This window comes from Paroedura picta, chromosome 2 (assembly GCF_049243985.1).
Source record: "Paroedura picta isolate Pp20150507F chromosome 2, Ppicta_v3.0, whole genome shotgun sequence".
NCBI classification, from domain to species: domain Eukaryota; kingdom Metazoa; phylum Chordata; class Lepidosauria; order Squamata; family Gekkonidae; genus Paroedura; species Paroedura picta.
Window position 1 is genome coordinate 91,755,553 of NC_135370.1, and position 26,531 is coordinate 91,782,083.

The following is a 26,531-nucleotide window of genomic DNA, read 5'->3' on the forward strand; positions in this document are numbered from 1 at the left end:
TCAACAGGCTCTTTAGTTCCTCTTCACTTTCAGCCATTAGAGTGGTATCATCTGCATATCTGAGGTTGTTGATATTTCTCCCTGCAATCTTGATCCCAATTTGTGACTCCTCTAATCCCGCCTTTCTCATGATGTGCTCCGCATACAAGTTAAATAGGCAAGGCGACAGTATACAGCCTTGCCGAACTCCTTTCTCAATTTTGAACCAATCCGTGATTCCATGTTCAGTTCTCACTGTTGCTTCTTGACCTGCATATAAATTTCTCAAGAGACAAATAAGATGCTCTGGTATTCCCATCTCTTTAAGAACTTGCCACAATTTGTTGTGCTCCACACAATCAAAGGCTTTAGCATAGTCAATGAAGCAGAAGTAGATGTTCTTCTGGAACTCCCTAGCTTTTTCCATGATCCAGCGTATGTTGGCAATTTGATCTCTAGTTCCTCTACCTCTTCGAAATCCTGCCTGTACTTCTGGAAGTTCTCGGTCCACATATTGCTGGAGCCTAGCTTGTAGGATTTTGAGCATAACTTTGCTAGCATGAGAAATGAGTGCAATGGTGCGGTAGTTTGAACATTCTTTGGCATTGCCCTTCTTTGGGATTGGAATGTAAACTGACCTTTTCCAATCCTGTGGCCATTGCTGAGTTTTCCAAATTTGCTGGCATATTGAGTGTAGCACTTTTACTGCATCGTCCTTTAAGATTTTGAATAGTTCAACTGGAATGCTGTCACCACCACTAGCTTTATTGTTGCTCAGACTTCCTAAGGCCCATTTGACTTCACATTCCAGGATGTCTGGCTCCAGGTCAGTAACTACCCCACTGTGGTCATCAGGGATGTTAAGCTCGCTCTTGTATAGTTCTTCTGTATAATTTTGCCACCTTTGCTTAATCTCTTCTGCTTCTGTGAGGTCCCTACCATTTTGGTCCCTTATCATACCCATCTTTGCATGAAACGTTCTCTTCATATCTCCAATTTTCTTGAAAAGATCTCTGGTCCTCCCCATTCTATTGTTTTCTTCTATTTGTTTGCACTGTTCATTTAAGAAGGCATTCTTATCTCTTCTAGCTTTTCTCTGGAATTCTGCATTCAATTGGGTGTATCTTTCTCTTTCTCCCTTGCCTTTCACTTCCCTTCTCTCCTTAGCTATTTGTAAAGCTTCCTCAGACAGCCATTTTGATTTCTTGCATTTCTTTTTCTTTGGGATGGTTTTAGTTGCTACCTCTTGTACAATGTCGCGAACCTCCGTCCATAGTTCTTCAGGCACTCTGTCTATCAGATCTAATTCCTTAAATCTATTTGTCACCTCTACTGTATATTCGTCGGGGATATGATTTAGTTCGTACCTGAGTGGCCTAGTGCTTTTCCCTACTTTCTTCAATTTAAGCCTAAATTTTGCAACAAGAAGCTCATGATCTGAACCACAATCAGCTCCTGGTCTTGTTTTTATTGCCTGTATAGAACTTTTCCATCTTTGGCTGCAGAGTACATAGTCAATCTGATTTCTGTGTTGACCGTCTGGTGATGTCCATGTGTAGAGTCGTCTCTTGGGTTGTTGGAAAAGAGTGTTTGCTATGACCATTGTATTCTCTTGACAAAATTCTACCAGCCTGTGCCCTGCTTCATTTTGTACTCCAAGGCCAAACTTGCCTGTTATCCCAGTTATCTTTTGGCTTCCTACTTTAGCATTCCAATCCCCCGTGATGATAAGCACATCATTTTTTGGCATTGCTTCTATAAGGTGTTGTAGGGCTTCATAGAACTGATCAACTTCATCCTCTTCAGCAGCAGTGGTTGGGGCATAGACCTGGATCACTGTGATGTTGAATGGTTTGCCTTGGATTCGAACTGAGATCATTCTGTCATTTTGGGGATTGTATCCCAAGACTGCTTTTCCTACTCTCTTATTGATTATGAAGGCTACTCCATTTCTTCTGCGAGATTCTTGTCCACAGTAGTATACCTGATGGTCATCTGAATTAAATTCACCCATTCCTGTCCATTTTAGTTCACTGATTCCTAAAATGTCGATGTTCAGTCTTCTCATTTCTTGTTTAACCACGTCCAGCTTGCCTTGATTCATGGATCTGACGTTCCAGGTTCCTATGGAATAAAAATCTTTACAGCATCGGACTGTCTTTTCGCCACCAGTTACTTCCACAACTGAGCGTCCTTTCGGCTTTGGCCCAGCCGCTTCATTCATTCTGGCGCTACTCGTACTAGCCGTCTGCTCATCCCCAGTAGCATATTGGACACCTTCCGACCTGAGGGGCTCATCTTCCAGCGTCATATCGTTATGCCTATTGGAACTGTCCATAGAGTTTTCATGGCAAAGATACTGGAGTGGTTTGCCATTTCCTTCTCCAGTGGATCACCTTTTGTCAGAGCTCTCAGCTATGACCTGTCCGTCTTGGGTGGCCCTGCACGGCATAGCTCATAGCTTCACTGAGCTACGCAAGCCCCCTTGCCACAACAAGGCAGCGATCCTTGAAGGGGGTTTTAAAACATACATGCACTCAAAAGCATGAGACCACCTCAGTTGGCAATAATAATATTTTCTTCAGCTCATGAATAATGGAAACAACGTCACTCAAAAAACACTCATTTATAGACACGGCATGTCAATAACAAAGTTTGAGTCCAGTGGCACCTTTAAGACCAAAGTTTCATTCTGGGTATGAGCTTTTGTGTACACATACACTTCTTCAGATACCAGATGGTGTATCACCTACTTTGAACTAAGTCAAGGCTTTCTCTGGTGATGTCTTAGCACAAATCACAACCCAGTATTATAAGTATGTGTGGCAAATTATGCATTGGCCTCAAGACAACATCTTGCTATTCAATGTATTAAACTGATTTGTGTCCTATTTAAATATCCTAATGTATTTGAATAGGTGGGCTGTGCTAACATAGGCTGCTGGAGGCTGCCTTTTCAGGCAGACCTACCCCTAACTCCAAACACTGCCAGCATCTTCTACCACATTTGTTTATCATCACCTGTATACAATGCGCAGAGAGGTGCCCAACCCCAGCTCCTCACTTAATGTGCTCCACAGCCACAATCAACTGCACTCTGCACCAAGGACCATTCCTTCCTAACCATGCCACACCACTCAGCCAGTGATATGGCGGTCCAAACACTTTCTCCGCCATTTTGGATGTCTTATGGTGCTTGCCAATTATTCCTCCCTATCATGATCAGCCCACCCTGCCAAATTAGTTATGGCCTAAACAGTCAATTGATCAGGCCTAAATTACATTCCTTCTGGCTCATGTTTGATCCTAAATCAGACAGAACGTTTAATCTAAGTAGAAGGATAAACGATTGTATCATGTGCAATCACTGTGTAATCACATTGTATCACACACTCAAACAATTAAATGTTTCAGTTCAATCTCCTTCCTGCTTGGTTCTCTCATCCTGGGAGGAGAAACTAAAACATTCACTAAGCAATGGGGACTAATATATTGGAGATTGGGGAAAATAGATATAATTACTGGTTTTAGTAAGATGTTGTAAGCTTCTTTGAGGACTTTGCTGTTGAAAAACCATGACATGCTTTATGTGTTTCCCTGTGCACATTATTCATTGATGTCATACTATCACATCTCAGGTACACGTACTGTCCTCTACACTCATCACCAGAAGAAAGAGGATGTCAGACAAATTACAGAAGTGATTTGGAAGTGACAGGAGATTAATCTTCCAGTAATCTCAATAGTATCTAGTTTGGAAATTATTGTACTCATTTTCAAATCACTGAGAAAATAGTATTTGCGTCGATTTAAAGTTCCACCAGGCAGTAGGTTTATTATCTATACTTTTCAAAAAGAAAGAAAGAAAGAAGGTGCACACGTATAAAAACAACATTAGGCTGATTTGTTTTCGATTTAAATCTCTATAGATGGATTTGGCATTTGATGACAGAGAAGAGGGCCCATGAACCTGTATTTCAGACACACACAACACTAGCTTTGGCACTGCATGTGCACCTGGTATCACTTCCACTCTTTTCCCAGGCACCTTTAAAAATAATAATCTAGACAGGATTTACACTAATGCACTATATTAAAAGCACATCTTAAATGGATTTTCTTAAACTCTGTCTTGCACCAACCATTATGCTGCAAATGTTTTTGAAACTTTAATTTGAACTTCAAATGACATATTAACCAAACTAGTCTGGGGGAGCAATGAGAGAACAAGTCTCAGGCTTTCCTTTGTAAACATATAACTCGGCTAGGTTTCCAATTAATTGCAGCCAGCTAGATCATGATTTCTGAGAAGGAATCTGCAACAGCAGACGGACTGTGTTGGCGTATTGGGTAAAATAGCAGTGGAAATAGTGTCCTCAGTTTTTCTAGATATAGCTAGAATACAACTTTTTATTTTTTGCATCCAACTTGTTGAACTGGACACACCTTGGAATGGTGAGAGTGGTGGACAAGTTGTATTCCATGGAGAGAAATCTATTCTGTCTGCTGAAATCCTCCATTTGATCCAACTTATGGGGGCTTTTTGCATGCCTTCAAAATAGCACAATGGTTGCCAATTGAAAACGCTACTGATTTGCTGTTATGCACAACGTCATCGACAATCTGCCACACACCTGAAACCAATCTGCAAAACGCGCTTTCTTGTAGCGCTTTCAGGGAAATCCCCAAAAGTGGATTCACCCTCCGGAAAGCGATACACTCCTGCAACCAATCTGCAACACTAGCGAAAAAGACCTGTGCGTTAACATTGTTGTGGTTTCTACAAAGTCCCTCCCCCTGGCTCTCTTCTCTGATCTTCCGGCGAAGCGATCGCCATTTTTTTTTCTCCGAGCGAGCGGGGATAAACGCACCAGCGAGCCTCTTTCAGTTTAGAGGCTTCCCCGTCTTCAGTCCCTCCCCTTCAGTCACTAAGCACAAAGAACAGAGAAGCCCGTTTGCTGATGTATTTTCACTTTATTTTTTACATATTCATTCAGCCGAAAATCGGGCCCGTGAGAGGGGGGGGGATTTTTTTTTTTCACTCGGAGGGAGCGTGGCAACGATCAAACGACAGCTCAAACACACTAGGCAGCTAGATGGGTCTCTCCGTTGCAACGAATTAACACAGATTCGTTGCAATGGGTCTGTTTTTTTTAAAAAAAACCTTTCTTAAAGGGAAAGGGGCTGTTTGGGAGCATGCTAACGGCTGCCCATTGGCTGCTTGATGGCCAGGGGCGGGACAAGTTTGGCAATAGCGCTTCCTTTCTAGCGATTTTTGCCGAGACCGGAAGCCTGTGGGAAACGCTACAAAACGCAACTGGATTCCACTACAAAGGCAGGTATGCATAACGACGAATTCCACTATTTTAAATGGCAATTTTTCATTCAGTGACCAATTTGCTACAAAGATCCTGGTGCGTAAAGCCCCATGATTTCTGAGTTAGGTAAACAAGTATTTAACCTCCACACTCTGCTGATATATCTCTTTGGATATACTCCGGCAGTCTGTGGTCAGCTTCGTTTGCAAGAGACTGACGGACATTAGTGAACTTTCATAGCACTGTGGGGATTCAAATCCGAGGTCCTCATATTTTAGTCTGATACTGTAAACTATGTGATCAATAGATTGTAGAGCGACCAATTATTTTTTTTTACCAAAGTCTTTCTTACCCACTTTGTATACTGGAGAAGTCTGAAGCAGCCAGTCAGGGCTCTCTAAACCCTGAGAGGGAGATGGGAAGGGGAACTGGAAGAGTTAAGAAGGATAATTTAACTGCTATTTGTTCAGACAGGGTTAGAAATCCTACAGGCAGATTATGAGTAAATCTATCTCATAGTTTCTTCAGGCATCTGTTTAGTAAGATTGCCAGGAAGGGCATACACTAGTGAAGGTATACAACTTAACTCTACATAGAGCTGCCTTTCTCAAGGTTTTTACTGTTGAAAAAACCCTAAAACATTTGTCAGACTTTGATAAACTCTGGAAGTGATGTCAGCAAGCCACATGTCCCTGCCACACTCCCAGAAGCCACATGTCACCAGAAGTGACATCACTCCGAGAGTCCCACTGGATGTGGCATTACATTCTGTCACCCCCTACCTGCTCCCATGTTAGAAGTGGCCCAGTGGACTACTCTGCTGGGCTGGGAACAGGGCTGGGGAAGGCATCCCCCTCCCAATGCAGTTACAATGAGAGTACTTACCTCTCTGGACTCCAGTTACCATGACATGCAACAAGCCTTGCCCAGCAAGGATTTTTATGACTGGATAACATATATATATATCTTATCCATAGTTCCTCTTAATATTTGTGAAAGTGGCCTGGGGGTGTCTGGGGAGTCCAAGTTGGAATAGTGCCAATCAGGGTGTGGCCAGCAAATTAGCCCTGCATCACCGACCGCTTTCCCCTCAGCTCACATGCACCTCTGGCTGCCCGACCCAGCACGTCTGCAACAATCTGCCACTCCGCCCATGCCACAGAACACCCTGGCCCCAATGCCAATGGCCCAGCAGCACCTGCCCACAGATACCGCACTCTAATATTCCATTTCGCCCGCCCAGAACAAGAACCTGGCCTGCCCACTGCCATGGGACATGACCAGCTGACAACCCACCTGTCAATCCTACAAGCTGCAGGCTGCCACTGCACACTGGGGGCATGCCTCTCCCCATGCCCAACACTAGCCCAAGCATGCTAGGGAAGCCGCGGGAACTGGGGTGGGGACCATGCAGAGTGCTCTGCCTGTGCCTCTGATGAGCTGCCAGCCCCACGCAATCACTTCCCGCCTCTGAAGCTGCTCCCCTAACAACGGCAAGCCCACTCAATCATGATCCACCTGCCCCTCGAGCTGAGCCTGTGCGATCCAGGGCAGCAGCAGCGGGGAGCTCCCCACCCTGCCTGATCCAAGTCCCCGCAGCTGCCTGCTCCACTATGGGCCCTGCTCATGCCACCGGAGACACCGCCAGCATGCCACTGGTTCTTGGGTGAGTTACCACCACTGCTGCAGAAGGGGGGGCTGCTAGTGATTTCAATAAAACCTTTATCTACTAGTGACTTCAATAAAACCTTTAATGGTAGTAGCAATAATCCATAATCAGATATATTCTGACTACTTGGAAGAAACAGATATTAGTGATAATAATAATGGAATGATGTATATCAGTGGTCCCCAACCCCCGGTCCGGAGACCGGTCCCAGTCCGTAGATCAGTCGGTACCAAGCCACGGCTCCTCCTCATCCCCCTCCCCAGCTGCTGCCTCAGGGGCTGCCCTGCCACTCTGCCACCAGCTCACCTTTGGTGCTCTCCAGCGACCACCATGGCTGGGGCTCCCCCTCAGCGTGGCACTGCGCAGCTGCTGCCCTAGAGAGTTGGAAGCTAAGGGCAGACTGAAGTCTGTCTTATAAGCTCCTGGATTCTTTAACTGAAGTTGGGAACACCTCATGGAAACATATCTGTTCTACTCTCATATGGCATACTGGCTGTTTCTGGGTCTCTTAGAAACGTTATATTCTAAAGTAAACTCTCCACATGGTTACAAGCATAGTTAATTCTTAAACACCAAAATATGATTTTTCCTTCAAAAAAAGTAATAAAGTTCTTGTTTTATTTACCTCAGTAGAAGATATTTACCTCAGTAGAAGATATTATTCCATCTTAAAGACCAAGGTGGGGTGAAATGAAATGTATCTACATAGCATATTTGAGAAATTAACCAGTAGTAAATTTACTTCAGGGGTGACTAGCTGTCAGGAAATCTAAACCTGAGTCCCTCTCAGCCGCTGCCTCCCAGACTAGGAAGTAATGTTCAAACTTATGGATCCCTGAATGCTAAATGCACACAAGAAGACCAAAACCTTTGGGAAAATACAAACAGATTTATTGAGCAAATAAAATACTACTATGCAATACAATCTCTAGAATTAACAAAAAACACAGCAATAGCTACATTTTTCTTCCTGACACTTTAGTACTTGGCATTAACGGATGCACCAGTCAAGATTGCAGCATCCAGACTAGAAGTTTATGCATCTGTCCCATGGGACTGAAAGTTAGTGTATGTCACCCTGATCAGCCCAATTACAGTTTCTTGCTCTCTGGCATCAGGCAGTCTTTGGAATCCAGTCAGAGTGCTTGTTCACTGGAGCCCTCCAAGAGATTATTCAGCTTGCTCCTGGCTCCCCCTTCCCATGTAGTTATAGAACTGAGTACCCCTTTTTTCACATAGCCAATTATCCCATTCTGATATCAGGCCTTGAAAAAGATACAGACTATCAATGAGAAAGGCTAATTAGAAACACCTGCAAGCTGAAACAGACTCCACTTTTATTCGTATTAACCCTTGATAAGATCAAACATTTTTTGTCAGTTCCTAAATAGTTGACTGAGTTTTCACTGTGGTGGATGATGGTAGTGTGGGAGTTAGTTATATAAAATCCATAAAACTAATGTAATGTCATAGAGGACACTGGGTTTTGTGAGTGTGTATTTTAAGTGTAGGATATTCCTGCCAGTACCTGCAAACTACTAAATAAAATATTCTTAACACATAGAAGTACCATAAATGAATTATGCTTTGAACTTTTAACCTTTATGACTGTGATTCAACAGAGAAGTAAATGACAGGACCAATGATTGTAAAAGAACCAAAAAGGACCAAGAAGTAGAGGAAGTAGAAGGGATAACAATAGATGTCCGAGAGGAAAGGATCCTGGCCCAGTACCTCAGCCAAGAGCACCAAGCAAACCACACAGGGGCTGGCTGCACAGAAGGGACAAACCTGCCCTCCTCACCCCCTTACGGTTGCGAACTCCAGAATGGGCAATTTCTGGAGATCTGAGCTGAATCTGCATGGAGCTTTTATTCCAATCCCAGGTCGATTCAGTCTCTGCCGTCTACACTGAATGTGATTTCCATTTTGATTTTGGGCGATTTAAATATTTCATCTGCAAAAAGCATGAAAGATCTGGAGTGACCCTACCGTGATATCCTGGAGTGGATATAACCCCCTCTGCTTTTCCCAAACTAATGTGCTGCCTCGAGCCTACAATGCTGTAGAAAAGCCCTGATTGGCCAGGGCATCAGCTCAAAGGCCTCCTTGTTCCCAGGTTGGAAGGGACTTCTCACCCAGCCCAGCGCTGCCCCTGCTAGAGGCCTGTGTGGGCAGTCATGGGGCACCACAGAGGCCTGGCAGCCCAGTGCTGTCCCTTCCGCAGGCCTGTGAGATTGCAGTGCAGTGCAGTCCCCCCCCCCCCCCCCGGCCAGTGCACGAGGCCTGTGTGTTTGCAGGGCAGCATGGGTGCCTAGTGGCCCAGCACTGGCCCTAACTGAGGCCTGAATGGTTGCAGAGCAATACAGAAGCCTGGCTGCCCAGCGATGGCCTCTTCCAAGGCATGGGTGGTCACAGGGCCGCATGGAAACCACCCATGCCAGCACTGCCACAAAGGTGAGTCTAGGGAGGGGGTGGGAGGGAGGCAGCAGTCTGGGTGGGGGAGGAGGGGTCTGGGTGGGAGGATTTGGGAGGGAGGAGTCTGGGTTGAAGTGGGAGGGAGGAGTCTGGGTGTGTGTCTGAGGAAGGAACGACGGACCAGGAAGGAGGTCAGGAAAGCCAGAGGTAAGGGTGGGGGGATGAATGGGGGGGGAGGAGTTTGTGTATGAGTGTGTCTGAGAGGGGGGAAAGGAGGGACCAAGGTGCCCCTGAGCGGGTATGTGTTCCACATACTTTGTGATAGTCGAGCTGTCACTGATTTATTTGATATTGCTGTATAAACTTCAAACCATGTTGCTTTAAAAGCCATAGCAAATTTATGAATGGGACTGTGCAAAGAGGATTTAAAAAGAGCTCGGCAGCAAGTGTTCAGGGGCCTGCCACCAGGGTAGCATGAAATCATTTGATAATTATACCATAGCCAAGGTGGATTAGCATATCGCAAAAAAATAGGGCTGCATCATTTTTATTTATATAACAGATAGATCCCAGAAAGGTTTCCTATCCCCCCCAATTAAAAAAAAATGAATGCAACACCACGCCACTGTTGACAGAGGATTTAAAAGTGTTACAATATAGCCAAGCCAAAAAATTAGAACATGTCACCATTCCCTTCCCCCATCCCACAGTCAAGTAGAAGAAAGCTGAGAAACAAATGTTAAATGATCTTGCATGCTGGGGATTACTCAGGATACAATGCTGTCAGGAAATATAGTTTTGCAGTATCTAGGTGGTTTAATTTTCAGCTGCTTACAGTAAGGAATTATACTATACAGTTAGCATTATAATTCTTTAGGAAATTAAAGGAAGAAGAGCACAAAAGAAGATTAATGTATTATCTAAGGCAGATTTATTTTGTTCAGTAACTCGTGAAAATACTACCACATAGAGGAGTCTGAAAACAGCTATGATGCCCATTTCTCTCCCTTGGAGACAACATTTACAAATCAGGGGTTGGAAATGTCTGCATTAAATCACTATAGATAACTCTGGGGTAAAAACAGTGCATGCACAGACTTTAATTTTTATGTTTCAGTCTAATGAGAGTTTAAGCTTTTCACAGAGTCTTAAATCTTTATGTTGAGAGGTTTTTGTTCCAGTGTTTTCCCAAACATTCTAGTACACTTTCTTTTAATATTCTCTGACTCCTCTATTTTCCAGAAGGTTGGTGCACTCTTTCAAGTACTCAAACCTCTTTTCTTGAAATATCTTTTTTAACTAACTCATAAAGTCTCTAAAGCAGTGGTCCCCAACCCGCGGGCCACGGCCCGGTGCCGGGCTGCGGCTCCTTCTTCCCTCCCCGCCCCCCGAAGCGAGAAGCCTTACACATATAAGACCAAAGTTTGTTGACGTTAAAGAAGCCACTGATGTTAAAGATGCCACATGAATACCATGTGAAAGAGTCACTTGTTAATGTTTACAGGACAAATAAAACAAAGATGTTTTTAATGTTTATTATTCAGTGTAAAATATTACTTTTACATTGTAAAATTTGTTGAGACAAAATAAAATAGATGCCTTGGAATAAACAAATTTGCTGCATGGGAAAGTTGTATATCAAAAAGTGAAGAGCTGCACAACCAGAAGGGTACAACTGTATAGAAGGGTACAGAACATGAAGGGTACAGATGTATAGAAGTATCGTTACATTTAATACTTTAAGCACTATCAGAAAACTACCTGCATCAATATAAACATTTCTTCTTATTACAGTGAATAACATGTAGAGGTTGTAAGAAAAAAAACCTAGCAAACCAATTATTTTGACTTTTCCTTTAATAATTTTTATTTATTGTGTACTTCCATTTATTCTCAGAAGATTGGTCAGAATCTGTGGATAAGAGGATGCTTATTATTAATGCACCAGATTACAAGCAATTACAGTTAGGTAAAATGTATCAGCAGTCTTCCAGGTGGGTATTTTTGTTTAGTAATGGAATCCATAAGGAACAGTATCCTGCATATTATTTCACTGTGCAAATTCCATGACTTTAATTAAATATTAAATATTTTAATATTTTACTTTTTGATAAATTGTTTAAGAAGCTGTACTATGTTGCAAACTTAGACACTGGTTGCTTCAAAACTATTAGATTTGCAAGGTGGCTATATGAAACTTTTTAAAGCAGAGCTATGAAACTTGGAAGCTTCTCCATATAATTTTATTTGCCTTAGTTTTATAAAATGTAATTAGCCAAACAGCACCTTCAGTCAAATAATATATTTGATCAAATAAAATATTGAGTCTTTGTAGGTCTGACAAGTTTTATATAATATCTTTTCTTTTGATCTAAAATACAAAATAATTAACAATCTAGAAAGCTACTCAGTTTTGAACAGCAGTGTTTATTTCCAAGTCGGTTTTTTTTTAGTAGTACCCCTCCAAGCTATTGTTTTTGAAATTCTCACAATTTTCAAAAGCAGTTTGTTTGTTTGTTTGTTTTGGGGGGGAGACACTCCCATCCTCATATGTGCTGCTTTTTAGCTTGTGACCACCCTCTTTACAAAAACGAACAAGTCACTTGTGCAATATGATATTTGTAATATTTAAGCAGGATAATGTCAAAACAGAATTTTTATATTTCCTACAAAATATGTTTTCACATAACCCCACAGAACACTGTAGGAAATCATATTTTGTACCAGGATATGTATATACATACATATTGACAATTTGTCCCTGATAAAAATGTCTATAATTTGCCTTTTTTTGTATTATTAGTGTGATTTACACTGAACAGCCTTGAATTTTTTTTTCGTATAGCTCTCTTTGTAAGGTTTACATTCAGTACTGTAGGAAATTCTAGACTTAAAAGTTTTAAGAAAGCAGTAGTGCTGTGAACAACAAATGAACTAGACTACAACTGAAATCAATACAAAACCATCCTGCTCACTGTGTATGTTGAAGTCAATCCCTTTCCTTTTGAAAGTTGGCACATATCACAAAAACTAAACTTTATTAAGTTAACAAGGCTCCAATCCTGCAAAACTTTGGACTTTGTTGTAACAACTGATTAAGAAGAATAAGTAATAAAAAGTCTAACTATAAAAATATGGACTGAGAGTAAACCATGCATCCTGATCCAGTAAAGATGAACTGCGTGCAGAAGTAGCATTCCACACATACACACAGCTGATATGGATGTTCCTTTGAATGCGCATCTTGACCTACACTGCAAGGCCTACCTTTCAGCAATGAATTGGCAGCATATGAGGATGCACTAATTACACTCAGAGTCCAGTACAGTAATAACAGTTGGTCTAGAGCCATTCTGTGTAATAGTTGTAAAGGCTGATTCATATATCAGTCAGCCTCTTATCTGAATATAGTTCAGATGGTTTGTATACTCATACACATAATATAAGATATAAACAAGGAATACTCATAATACTGTAAAAGCAACTTTATTGAACAAGGAAGTTTGAAAACTTACTTCCTATTAATCATAGCTGCTGCCATGGTATCATGTGAATGATCTCCGCACATATTATGTTGCTCACACGAATAAACCACTTACCATGATCTGTCTGTTAAAAATTCCTGTAAACTGGCCATTAGTATTATATGAATTCACACTTGGAACACTGAATTCTTGAAAGAAACAGTTATTTGTGGAGCTGCGTTCAAAAAAATGTATCATTGTTAATGAAAGTTGACCTAAATACAACATACCAGAACTCAGGAGACTGATACATACTTAAATTGTAGCTCTGTTTATAATTCTGGGTAACTGCATTTTTCAAAAGATGAGATGTCAATGCTATTTTTTATAATTCTTGAAGTAAAAAACAATTTCCTGATTTCTTTTAGCAACATTTCATGACCACTGGCAAGAACAGTCTGTGGGTTCTTGAATTGTGTAGCTGACCCATGTTGAGTTGCTACTACAATATAGCTGCACATTTCGTCTATGCAGTCCGAGTTCTCTGCAGCATTTGCAGAATCTTGCATATGCATTGATGTTATAATTATATATACTGGCTGAAGGGCACTTTCCATCACAGGAAACAATGTTTACCTGAAATAAAGAAAAAAACACAAACTTCATGCATAAATTATTTTGAGTAAGCCATAAGACTAAATTTCAACAATGGTAAAAACAGTATCCATGAGCTGTCATGTCTTCACTTACTGGTGTGTTACTTCGGCAGTCATTCTTACGTATTGTCATCCTAACAGTGACTTTTTTACAGAATTTTCCATCTTCTTTGCCTGGAAAGAATAGATTGAAACTGTAGTTCACAGTTTTACTCAAGCAGAAAAGTCACCATAACTGCGTATGCTAAAACCAATATTCCACCCAATAAGCAGCAAGGCTGAGCAGAGTCTCCTTTGTCCTACTTATAACCACACCAGATAAAACATGTAACATCTCAGAAAATCAACAGCATTTATGTATCAGAAGCTGCATAGTTATGCTTAAAGTTATTTATGCTGTTAACCTAGTCAAAATTACATCCTTTTTAATGTTAGGAGGCTAAAACACCACTTAGGATGGCACTGTTAATTCTCCTTAGTTCAATACAACTCATGGTCAAACTAGAACTAACAGTGGGCAAAGGACCATCCATGGATACCAAAGCCATTTGATCTTTAAAAATGGCCACCAGGCCAAGATTGAGATTACAGTACAGCAGCTCCAGGAACTCTTGTCTCCCCAGCCCCCTTTTAAGTATTGAAATGGGCATGGATTGTTCCTGCACCTGAAAAGATACTAGGGGAACAAAAGCTCCTCGGGCCGCCTGATGACACTGACAGACATGGGTCACTTTTAGGGGTGTGCATTTGGCTAATATGAGCTGAAAAAATACTTGAAAAATCCCTTATTGTTATTTTGAGGGTACTAATGCAGCCAGATTTTGTCTGTGTGTGTGCTACTTTTCTAGCTATCAAAATAGCTGAGCTCCAAAATTCCCAGAAACATTCAGGATTTTTCAGGACCACCAGATAGCCATAGTTAAGACATTTAAAGAGAATGAGATTCCTTTGAATGCCTTTGAATGCCTTACTTCAAGCCGTGACTTCACAGCTTGGAGTGGAGAAGGCATTTAAAGGGATCTCGGTGAAGGCAAATGAATTTCGAGGCATTTAAAGGGACCTCAGACCCCAAACACTAATTTTGGGGTTCAGAATCCCTTTAAATGCCTCAGACTCACAACCTCACTTAGAGTGGAAGCATTTAAAGGGATGTAAGTCCCTTTAACAAGGTTGACTCAGCCTTCCATCCTTCCGAGGTCGGTAAAATGAGTACCCAGCTTGCTGGGGGGTAAACGGTAATGACTGGGGAAGGCACTGGCAAACCACCCCGTATTGAGTCTGCCATGAAAACGCTGGAGGGCGTCACCCCAAGGGTCAGACATGACTCGGTGCTTGCACAGGGGATACCTTTACCTTTACCTTTAAGTCCCTTTAAAAGTCTTGGACACATGGAGACAAAAAAACCCACTGGCATTCTTGAATATTTACCAAATCTGAATACCATACCCGTTGGGATTCAGGAATACCAGGAATTTTTTTTTTTTGCATTCAATATACCCAACCCCCTTGCAGGTGTTTTTTTGCACACTCCTAGTCACTTGTAGATTGGTTCTAAATTGGTCTACATATGTGTGTAGGTTTATTTGATGAGTACAGCGCACAAAGCAACTTTTATAGTACAAAACCAGTAAGAATTGCTAAATTTAGTTATTAGATTATTATCCTGCTCTTCAGTCAAGGAACCCAGAGTAGGATATCTAGGATTTCATCCCAATTTTATCAAAACATTGTGAACTAGTTAAGTTAAGTTCAAATAAACTATTCAAATTCACACAATGAGCAGCAGAGCAGTGCAAACTCTCTTTGATCCTACTCCTAACCACCCCTGACCACTACACCACACTCTACTGGCTACTGTAGCGTGGTTACTCTTATTTCTCAAAGTAATCCATCTAAAATTAATGCAGTCTTTTAAAGCATAATCAATTTCGTGATTGTGGTTTAATTAATTCATTCAATAGGCATTATACACCATAACACAAGCTGCAATCCCAATAACACCTGCCTGGGAGTAAGCCCCTTTCAATACAACGTAATTTACTTCTTAGTAGACCTCCATTGGCATACTCCCGAAATGTTCTAAATTAATAATCTGTAATTCTAACAGTCACCAATGTCTAACTGTAGGACAGAACTGCATGGAAGGGTTGTGGTACAGTTAAACAAGAGAGAACTAATCTATGACTCCATTCTAAATAATTTTGTTGTCCCCTCCAATTCTATTTTACACTGGAATTACAAATGACATAATAGGCAAGCATTTTAAATAAGTCAAACTTTTCTCAGTCACCATACATAGGTTTTCAGTGTAGTCACACTGCACAAAGTGACATTGTGGTGAGAAAAAGAGAGAGAACATGAACCTGTAGGGATTTAGAAGGATTGCTTTAGTCATATTGACATTAAAAGTGGACTACTGCACTAAATTTCCACTTTGTTCACTAGTTTCTCATATATCCTCCCAGGCACTGATCAACTTTCTAAGAGTTGAGATAGGATGGATTTATGTTTTCCTACTTGTTGCATTCAAAGACAAAAGGGGAAAAAACTTAATGATGAAAAAATATTTGATTACATTTTTATTTTTAATGGAAAGAAGTGTAATTGTAAGATATCTAGGTGATCTTAAAAATGACCATAAAAGGGAAAAGAACATAAAAATGTATCACAGACATACTGTTTGTGTGAATTAATGTTTCTAATGTGGATCACCTACATTTAAAAAAAAACATCAGACACTGCTATAGAAATCGATGCATTTGTTTAAGACTATCATTGTGAAGGCATAATTTCACACCATTCATGTTTCCATATAAGTTGCACATTGTTCTGCATGCTTTAGGTACTCATGCAGGGACTGTTGCTTCACTGTACTAGCTTTTGCTGGCTTAACATTCATTCAATCCCAAAAGCACCACTTCACTCAAGAAGCAACATTCCATTAATGGTGGTACTCTTTTTTCAATTTATGAATGTCTGTTGCCTTCCTTGAATGAAATGGTACCTCTAAATTCAACCTATTATTACATCACTACCTGATCGCTATACTACTGGCCCTGATTTTTAATATGCTTGTCTATTTTAAATGAAGTGGTTATATTATATCATGTGGTGATATAATGCAAATAGGTGTATTTGATCAAGAAATCCCTTCACAGAGGCCGCGTTGACATGCAGTTGCCATCGACTCACTTCCCTGTTGGAATGATCATATCTAGCTAAGAAGTGCATGTGGGTGACAACACCAGGGCCGAATGCATAATTCTTTACCATCCAATCTGTATCATCATAGAAGGGAGAGGGCAACTGTGTGGGACAGATCCACAAAATTATGACCATCCATGTAGTTAGTTCATCGCTCACACCCCCAGCTACGTGGAATCATACCACGAGTTTGGAATTACACATGTAGAAATGCCTAGGTGTATCAGATTTCAGTGTTTTTAGCTCTTCATGAGGATGCATAAACCACACTATAACTTTAGTAATATTTTATAAGGAAAGAGAATCTTTAGGTATTAATTCACCCCACACCACTGAGTGAAGTAACATATATAGATCCATACCATCTGTGGAACAGTTATTTGAATAGCAAATTTTAACAAGCAAAGCAGTTAGTTTCTATGTTCTACATTATTATGGAAATTACTGGAATGAATTAATGATTTAAACATGCAGCAAGGATCAACAAACATGCAGAAAACTAAACTCTATGCAAATGCATTCTACTCACAGTACATTGTTGGCTGACAACAATGCACTGCCCATACAGTGCAAAATGAAAAGATGTGTGCAAATTGGAATAGTGAACACTTAATAATACCACAATGCAATTTCTTTCAACTAGATTTTATGGCCAGAAGTGTGATGCTCCTATAGGGGAGTACATTGTTGGAAATCAACAATGGTTCTCATCATTTTGTTCCTATTGATTTTTTTTAAAAAATGTACCTGTGTTACAGTTAGCGCTAGGTGTAGGAATGACTGGGCTAACAAGGAATGGGAACAACAGTGATATTGCAGAACCTAGTAGGAACATTACACATTGAACACGTTAAATAGGATACAAAGGTGTTCCAAAATCAATATTCAGCATTTGCTGATCAATTTATAATCTACCTACAATGGGTCAAGACATACAGGATCTTTTCTTAGGACATGCTCTTTTTCAGTGTGCATATAATCCCTATGACTCTTGTTCAATTATGTAAAAAGAAATCCCCAGTGGGTATGACTAGTTTTTATGATCTTCAGATACACAATCCTGTAGGCCTAACAAACTACTGCATTAAAAATATTAACGTGATTCTTAACCCAAAAAAGTTGTTTACAAGACAAGAATCTGAGAACAGCACCATTGGTGGCAGACTAATGGGGGACCCTGTTATACTAGAAGAAGAAGAAGAAGAGTTGGTTCTTATATGCCGCTTTTCCCTACCCGAAGGAGGCTCAAAGCGGCTTACAGTCGCCTTCCCATTCCTCTCCCCACAACAGACACCCTGTGAGGTGGGTGAGGCTGAGAGAGCCCTGATATCACTGCCCGGTCAGAACAGCTTTATCAGTGCCGTGGCGAGCCCAAGGTCACCCAGCTGGTTGCATGTGGGGGAGCGCAGAATCGAACCCGGCATGCCAGATTAGAAGTCCGCACTCCTAACCACTACACCAAACTGGCTCTATGACTGGCTCTACTAGCCCCATACTCTCCACAAAATGAGAGCCAGTTTGGCGTAGTGGTTAGGAGTGCAGACTTCTAATCTGGCATGCCAGGTTCGATTCTGCACTCCCCCACATGCAGCCAGCTGGGTGACCTTGGGCTTACCACGGCACTGATAAAACTGCTCTGATCGAGCAGGAATATCAGGGCTCTATCAGCCTCACCCACCTCACAGGGTGTTTGTTGTGGGGAGAGGTTAGGGAAGGCAACTGTACGCCACTTTGAGCCTCCTTTGGGTAGAGAAAAGTGGCATATATGAACCAACTCTTCTTCTTCTTCTTCAAAAAAGAACTCAGGATCTTAAACTTTAATCCACCACTGTCCAGGACAAAGCATGTGCAAGGAGAAGATATTCTGGTCTATTTTGGATTTGATCCAAAACTATTTGGCTCCATCGAAAACGATGGTGCCATTCAAGTCTATGGGAATTTTCCGTTCCATTGTTTCCAGGTTTGGGGTGGGTGGGTGTTTGAGGTAGAGGCACCAAACATGTAACATATCTGCAGGAGCCTCTCCTCAAAATAACCACCAAGTTGCAAAAAGATTGGATCAGGGGTCCAATTCTAGGGGGACCCAAAGAGGGGTGCCCCCAACTGATCATTATTTCCTATAACTAGCCAGAAAGCCCATTGCAACCAGGAATGCAATGGGCGCTAGGACCCAGGGGACACCGGGAGGTGCAGATCTCTCTCTCTCTCTCTCTCTCTCCCCCTCTCACTGTGTGTCTCTTGGTGTGCCTCGCAGCAGGAGGCATAGCAAGTAATCAGGGCTGGTTTGTAGGAAGGAAGCCAGGCTGGTGTGCAGTTTGGGGCAGCTCTCTCTGTCTGTCTCTCTCCCTCTGTTGCTGCAGTGGTGGCTCTCTCTGTGTGTCTCTCTGCCTCCCTCACAGCAGCAGCGATAGTAGGGAATGTGGGCTCGTGTTTGGTCTGGCAGGCCTCTGTGTGTCTCTCTGCCTCTGGCGCCTGAGAGGAACGTGGCTAGCATCCAGGAAGGGAGGGAGCTGTAGGGGCAGGGCCAGTCAGGGTGTAGCCAGCATTACTGGCTGCACCCCGATTGGCCCTATTCCAACTCGGACAGCCAGACACGTTCCACCCCCCAGGCTGTTTCACAAATATACAAAGGAACCATAGATAAAGATAAGGGGGAAAAGCAGACTCTTTTGTCTTTTTTGCAATTTGGACATTCATTTGAGGAGAAGTTCCCATAGCCACACTGAAAATTTATTTATTTATTTATTTATTTATTTATTTATTTATTTATTTATTTATTTATTTATTTATTTATTTATTTATTTATATGCTGCTACTCTCCAAAGGTCTTGTGGTAGTTCACAACATAATAAAATACAGTAAAATAACATTAAAAACCTGTAAAAACACCCCTCACAAGCAGATGGTGATCAATTGGTGCCTCTACCTCTAACCCCCATCCTTCAAGACGCCAGGAAAGACAAAAAGGGGAACTTTCCCCCCTCTCACTTTCCATTTAAGTTTTAAAGGGTACTTGTTTGAATTGGTGACTCAAGCAAGCTTGATTTGGCCATTTAAGCATATTGGGAAATGGTGATTTAAACTGGATTTAGCTTGGTCATGCCCAAATCAAGGCCGCTTAAGGTACCTTTTGGTCATATCCAATTGCACATGTCTATTAGTAACAACGGGCTCCTTGATGTTAAACCCCCCCTTGTTAGGTATATTAGTTGGGGGAATTTAGATTTTTATGTTTTTAATTTAATTATTGTTTTTATGATGTTGTTTACTTGCCCTGAACTGTATTGGAAGGGCAGCCTAGAAAAACAAAGCATTTATTTATTTTAAAAATCTGTGAGTGAAATAGTATGTCTCAACCTCCTGCTGCAGCCACTGGGCCCTTGCCCAATTCTCTTCCAGAGGTCAGGAAATCTTCATGAAGAGCATAGGAGGCGATCCAGAGATCCAGTAGGAGGCAGGGGGGAAATTAAATTCTCCACATATCCCTCCATCAACAGAAGGACCCTTCAGAATGTTACTTCTTTGGTTGACAGATATTAGCATTGTTTCCATCTCTGCGTATTGCTCTTTAAATATTTTAGAATAACTAATGCACAGATACTTGTTACTTGTATATGAATATAAGTATTTCAATGATCACTTACATGTTTTGCAGCATCCGTCTAGGAATGGTACAATATACCCTCCAACCTGAACAAGCAAAAAAAAAATCAGATTCACTATAATCATTTAACATTTATTTTGCAGTTCCTATTTCTATGAGATAAACTACTGAAAACCTAGAGGGTGGTAAAGCGATTTCTCCCAAAGGATTAACATGTATAGTAATAGACTCATTCTATCTTGCAAGTGTTGTTAATTGGGATACTTGGTCTACAGGACTCTCTTATTATCTTCAAGGCCAGAGTAAGGAATGAGATAATTAGTTCATCATGAGAACCTGTAAGGAACAGGATGGGAGGGGGAGAACCAGGAATGATGAGGTAACTTTCTAGAGGGTTTTAGCAAGAACATATCCTGATTGGCTAGTCATCATCAGCTGGCTTCAGTTACCCAGAAAATCATAAGCGGGCTAAAGAATGATAGAATGGAACTAGCTTGGATTCTAATGGACTAAGGGCCTTGACCATAATCTACTTATTTACAAATGGTCAGCAATGTAGAAAATACGTGAACTAAGGCAGTGGTCCCCAACCTGCGGGCCGTGGCCCGGTGCCGGGCCGCGAAGGCCATGGCGCCGGGCCGTGGCTCCCTCTCCCCGCCCCCCCGCAGTAAAAAACTTCCCAGGCTGCAAGCTTGCGGCTCAGGAAGCTTCTTACTGCGGGAGGGCGGGGAGAGGGAATCAGGGCCGGCCGCGCCCGGGCGCGGCCCGCGGGTGTGGCCCGATGTGTGGGCGCGGCCCGCGGGAGCAGCCCGCGGGTGCGGCCCGATGCGTGGGCGCGGCATGCGGGAGCGGCCCGCAAGTGCGGCCCGATGCGTGGGCGCGGCCAATGCGTGGGCGTGGCCCGCGCGGGCCACGGGCCGCGCCCCAATGCGCTGCCGGTCCCCAACCTCAGAAAGGTTGGGGACCACTGAACTAAGGCCTTCAATGTCATCAATGTAAGATTCTGTCATCTAATACAACTCCTGACTGTATTAGATAAGCTACTTTCCCTTGTTTTCTGTGTTGCATATGTTCAAAAAGATAAATTTGGATTTTGAAAATTATGTTAATAAATTTAAAATATTTTTACAAAAACTGTTTTTCTCGTGCACACCATCTCTGGGAATCCATGGGATTTAGGTTTAGACTTCTTGACATCTAGTCACTATGTTAATGGAGCTAAACAATTCAGGTTTATAATTTAAACGTTTAAAGTAAACAAAATACAATACAAGTTTGCTTAAATTAAACTAGGAACAAAACAAAAAGGCTGTCTGAACAAAGCCCTCTGAACTGAATGCAAATAGCATAATTATTATTCATTTATTTATACCTCACCTTTCTCTCACTGGGGATCCAAAGCAGTTTATATTGTTCTCTTCCATTTTATCCACACAAAATAATATTGTCTTTTATCCTTTAGTTTCTGTTGCTTGTGACTGGTCTGTGAAGTACAAATTCCTAAAGAATTCCACTCCTAATCTCCAGATTAGTAACTGATCATGTTTTTCACATAATCTGAGCCTCTATTTGTCCCTGGAACAGACCACTAGCTGTGATATTTTTGCTAAATCTTTTGCTGATAAAATATCATGAATATGATCAGAACTCAAAGTCAGTTATAACATAGGTTCACCAGAAGAAAGACCTGACACACCACCTGGCTATTTATGGATCATTTTGACCCAATTTCTATGATGAATGTCGTCAAAAGAGCCTCAGGCCCTACAGGCCCAACAGAGCTCTTCCAACAAGTTTCTGGTTGGGGCCAGTAAATTAATAACACTACATAAGTGAGCCCTCCCTAAGAACAATCCACCCCTATAGGATAGCGGGATAACATAAATCAAGATTTTTACCTGATGTGGGTTTGATGTAATTTTAACTGTTTTTCATTATTTTAGTTATTTAAATTAGTAGTAGTATGTTTAAATGATGTAAACTGCCCAAGCAGGTAAATACCGGAAGGATTGGTATAGAAATTTAATTATAAATAAATAAAATAAACAATATCCTGGGATCTGTGAAGGCTATTACTTGTACTCTGGACTCTTGCCTGCCCTGGCTGCTAAATCATGTAAGGAACACATCAACAAACTCTTATTGTGTACTATAAGTCATTAACTCAGGGCCTTTCCCTTGACACCTAAAAGAGGCAGTTATTTGTCCACTAAAACAGTGGTCCCTAACCTTTTTATCACCAGGGACCGGTCAATTTTACTGAGGCTTGGGGGGGGGGTAGTCTTTTGCTGAGGGATGTCGCCGCTGCCTGAGCCCCTGCTCCACTCGCTTTCCCACTGGGGCCCCTGACTTCCCACCGCCCACTGAGGGGCACTGTCAGCAGTAGCTGTGCAGTGCCACACCGAGGGGGAGCCCCAGCCATGGCGGCTGCTTGATAGCACCAAAGGTGAGCCGGTGGCAGAGTGGCAGGGCAGCCCCCGAGGCAGCAGCCAGGGAGGAGGACAAGGAGGAGCCGCGGCCCAGTACTGACTGATCCACAGACCGGTACCGGTCCCCGGATCGGGGGTTGGGGACCACTGCACTAAAAAAACAAACCTACAAAAAAATACTGTGGCCAATTATTGTCCATCTCTAATCTACCCTTTCTAGGCAAAGTGATTGAGAGAGCAGTAGCAGACCAAATCCAAGTCCTCTTCGATAGCTCATCTGCTCTACACATTTTGAATTCTAGTTTCAATTCTATGGGACAGAGATGGCTTTAGTTGATGACCTCAGTCTTTGCGTAGACAAAGACCAAGCCTCTCTGTTGCTCTTACTGGATTTATCTGCAGTAAACCATGCTGAAGTCGTTTATCAGGGGATGTGCATTGAACTCGTACAAATAATTCCTCAAGGATTGGATTCATTCCTCACAGATTGCTGTTGGAAACTAGTTGGCACTACTGTGGGACCTATCTTGTGAGTTTTCACAGGGTGTAATTCTATTCCCTATATAATTCAAGCCATCCCAGGGCTTGTTGGAACGCTTGCCCCCGCCTGCTGCTCTGCTGTTCTTGTTCACCCGGTAAGGACTGTTCCCTCCCCTCCTGTCCGGAGGGGTCAGGGGAGGGGAAGGGGGCCTTGTTTGATGTATGCTTTAAGTCTAATTCAAGGTTCTTGGATTCTGTTTGGCCTCAACAATAGGTCCGAAAGAAGATCTTCATCTTATAGACCCTGTGGAATTTGAGAAGTTCCAACAGGGTCCTGATGTCTTAAGGGAACTCATTCCATTAGGCAGTAACTTGGCTGTGGGTGAGTCCAAACGTATTTCTTTGGGGAAAGGGATCCTCAATGGGTTGGTGTTACAAGACCAAAGTGTTCTCTGTGGAATATATTCAGAAAGGTGGTCCCTCAGATAAGCAGGGCCCAGATGGTGTAAGGCCTCAAAGGTAAGTACCAAAACCAGGATAATAAAACCAGTATAATAGTTATTCATTAAATACAAGCTGTTTTCAACAGTAACCCATTGCTCATTGTAAGCATAAGGTGCATTCTAGCCCTTAACTATGTGGTGCTTCAAATGGACATAGGTAAAAATTCTCTGAGGAAAAAAACAGGAATTTACAGAAATCATATGAAAAACTAAAAAAAAGCACCGACCTTCACACACTCTGTTTCATTGAAGGGTGGACAGCTCACAGAAGAAGTAATTAGTACAGGTCCAACTGGTGTGTGTGTGCAGTCATATCTGACACAGTTTGAAACCCAGCTTGTACCAGGCTGTTTAAATATTTAAAATAATAATCAGAAATGCAAGCACCAGAATTTGCAAAATGTTAGCTTAAGGCAAGAATATGTTCAAATATTCACACTGAGGGAGCAGTTATCTTCCCTAAGGTGCAATGTATCAGATACTGTGTTTCTATTAGAAACCAGGTTTCCAGATACATCCTTGAAATGATGCAGTACTACCAATGCAATTCTTACTTATTTTTATATGGTTTTAGCACACTAATCTCTGTGATTCAGTATACACATATGGGAAGCAAATACTATTCAGAGTATTACTGGTTCTTATCTTTTCCTAACTTGTCTCTTGTGAAGCTGAAATAGTAATATCTCAGGCTAAAAGGTAGTTTTATGCCACCTTTACCAACATAGATGGAAGCATAAACTCCTGTGACCCATAAGCATTTATAGTATTCTACCTTCATCAGGCTGACTGGCTCATAGGAAATATGTGGGGTCTTTAAAGCAAGTATTCAATTTCTGGTGGTACCACCATCATGCAAGAAACATATACATTTATCTTTCCTGAGTACTTCCTTAATTTAGCTACTGCTAGTTTGGTACAAACTAACTGCAAAGATAACTTTATACAAATTCTTTTGTTTTGATGTACAAGCTTTACTCAATAAACAGAAAACCAAAAAATTACATATACCAAATTACCTTAAAATGTGAAACAGTTCCATTGCTGAAAGAGTGAACACAAGACACATTCTTGCATTGCCCACAGCAGGTTGTTAAATCTTTTGGGGGTTCATATATCTGGTTCTACAAAAAAGAAATCTTAGAAAGTTACTGCAACTATAGGTTAAATCAAGACTCAGTATTATAACTGTGACTTGGATCTCATGGTAAACCTCCACTAGCAGAAGTTCTATCAACAGAATGGCAGTTCCTTGCCTCTTCCCCTCACTGCTGCTACTGGAGGACTCAAGAAACGCCCACAGCAGCAGCCTGGGGGAACAGCTGGAATTATACAGCAGGAGGGAGGAATCGTAACAATCAGTTGTCTTCCATTAGCAGAAATTTTCCATAGGATTTCAGCCTGTACATCTACTGTGGTGGTGGCTGCTGCCATAAAAAGGGAGGAGAAAAAAAGGGAAGAAGGATGACCCGGGAAACTACAGACCAGTGAGTCTGACCTCTGTTGTGGGGAAGATAATGGAGCAGATATTAAAGGGAGCGATCTGCAAACATCTGGAGGACAATTTGGTGATCCACGGAAGTCAGCATGGATTTGTCTCCAAAAGGTTTCCTTTTTTGGAAATTCGGTTGATGTTGTTTACTCGGATTTTAGTAAAGCTTTTGATAAGGTTCCCCATGATGTTCTGATGGATAAATTGAAGGACTGCAATCTGGATTTTCAGATACTTAGGTGGATAGGGAATTGGTAAGAGAGCCGCACTCAAAGAGTTTTTGTCAATGGTCATCAGACTGGAGGGAGGTGAGTAGTGGGGTACCTCAGCCCAGTGCTTTTTAACATATTTATTAATGATCTAGATGAGGGGGTGGAGGGACTACTCATCAAGTTTGCAGATGACACCAAATGGGGAGGACTGGAAAATACTCTGGAAGATAGAGACAGAGTTCAACGAGATGTGAACACAATGGAAAAATGGGCAAATGAGAACAAGATGCAATTTAATAAAGATAAGTGTAAAGTTATGCATTTGGGTCAGAAAAATGAAAAGCATGCCTACTGAATGAGGGATATGCTTCTAGGTAACACTGTGTGTGAACGAGACCTTGGGGTACTTGTGGATTGTAAACTAAACATGAACAGGCAGTGTGATGCAGCGGTAAAAAAGGTGAATGCCATTTTGGGCTGTATCAACAGGGGCATCACATCAAAATCACAAGATGTCATAGTCCCATTGTATATGGCACTGGTCAGACCACACCTGAAGTACTGTGTGCAGTTCTGGAGGCCTCACTTCAAGAAGGACATAGATAAAATTGAAAGGGTACAGAGGAGGGCAACGAGGATGATATGGGGCCAAGGGACCAAGTCCTACAAGGATAGGTTGAAGGACTCGGGAATGTTCAGCCAGGAGAAAAGGAGGTTGAGAGGGGACATGATAGCCCTCTTTAAGTATTTGAAAGATCGTCACTTGGAGGAGGGCAGGATGCTGTTTCCATTGGCACGCAATAATGGGTTTAAACTACAAGAACAACGATATAGGCTAGATATCAGGAAAAAATATTTCACAGTCAGAGTAGTTCAGCAGTGGAATAGGCTGCCTAAGGAGGTGGTGAGCTCCCCCTCACTGGCAGTCTTCAAGCAAAGGTTGGATACACACTTTTCTTGGATGCTTTAGGATGCTTTGGGCTGATCCTGCATTGAGCAGGGGGTTGGACTAGATGGCCTGTATGGCCCCTCCCAACTCTATGATTCTATGATTCTATAAGTCCTAGCAATAACTGCTTTCTGAAACTGATTGGATGAAAAAT

At 41.9% G+C, this 26,531-nt stretch overlaps 1 protein-coding gene and 1 long non-coding RNA gene across 3 annotated transcripts in view; one reads left to right on the forward strand and one right to left on the reverse strand.

Moving 5' to 3' along the window:
- The window catches only part of LOC143829960 (uncharacterized), a 103,259-nt gene that overhangs the window by 12,724 nt on the left and 64,004 nt on the right, over positions 1-26,531 (forward strand). The window lies entirely within an intron of this gene.
- The window catches only part of OTOG (otogelin), a 180,046-nt gene continuing 164,420 nt past the window's right edge, over positions 10,906-26,531 (reverse strand). The window contains exons 52-56 of one of the 2 annotated variants that reach the window (XM_077321602.1): positions 24,744-24,848; positions 23,952-24,071; positions 20,353-20,398; positions 13,599-13,678; positions 10,906-13,484 (exon numbers count right to left, since the gene is read on the reverse strand). In XM_077321602.1, coding sequence (XP_077177717.1) covers positions 13,284-13,484; positions 13,599-13,678; positions 20,353-20,398; positions 23,952-24,071; positions 24,744-24,848 — 552 coding nt within the window. In that variant the 3' untranslated portion in view covers positions 10,906-13,283. The remainder of the gene's footprint in view (positions 13,485-13,598; positions 13,679-20,352; positions 20,399-23,951; positions 24,072-24,743; positions 24,849-26,531) is intronic. The other variant, XM_077321603.1, reaches the window with a different exon arrangement.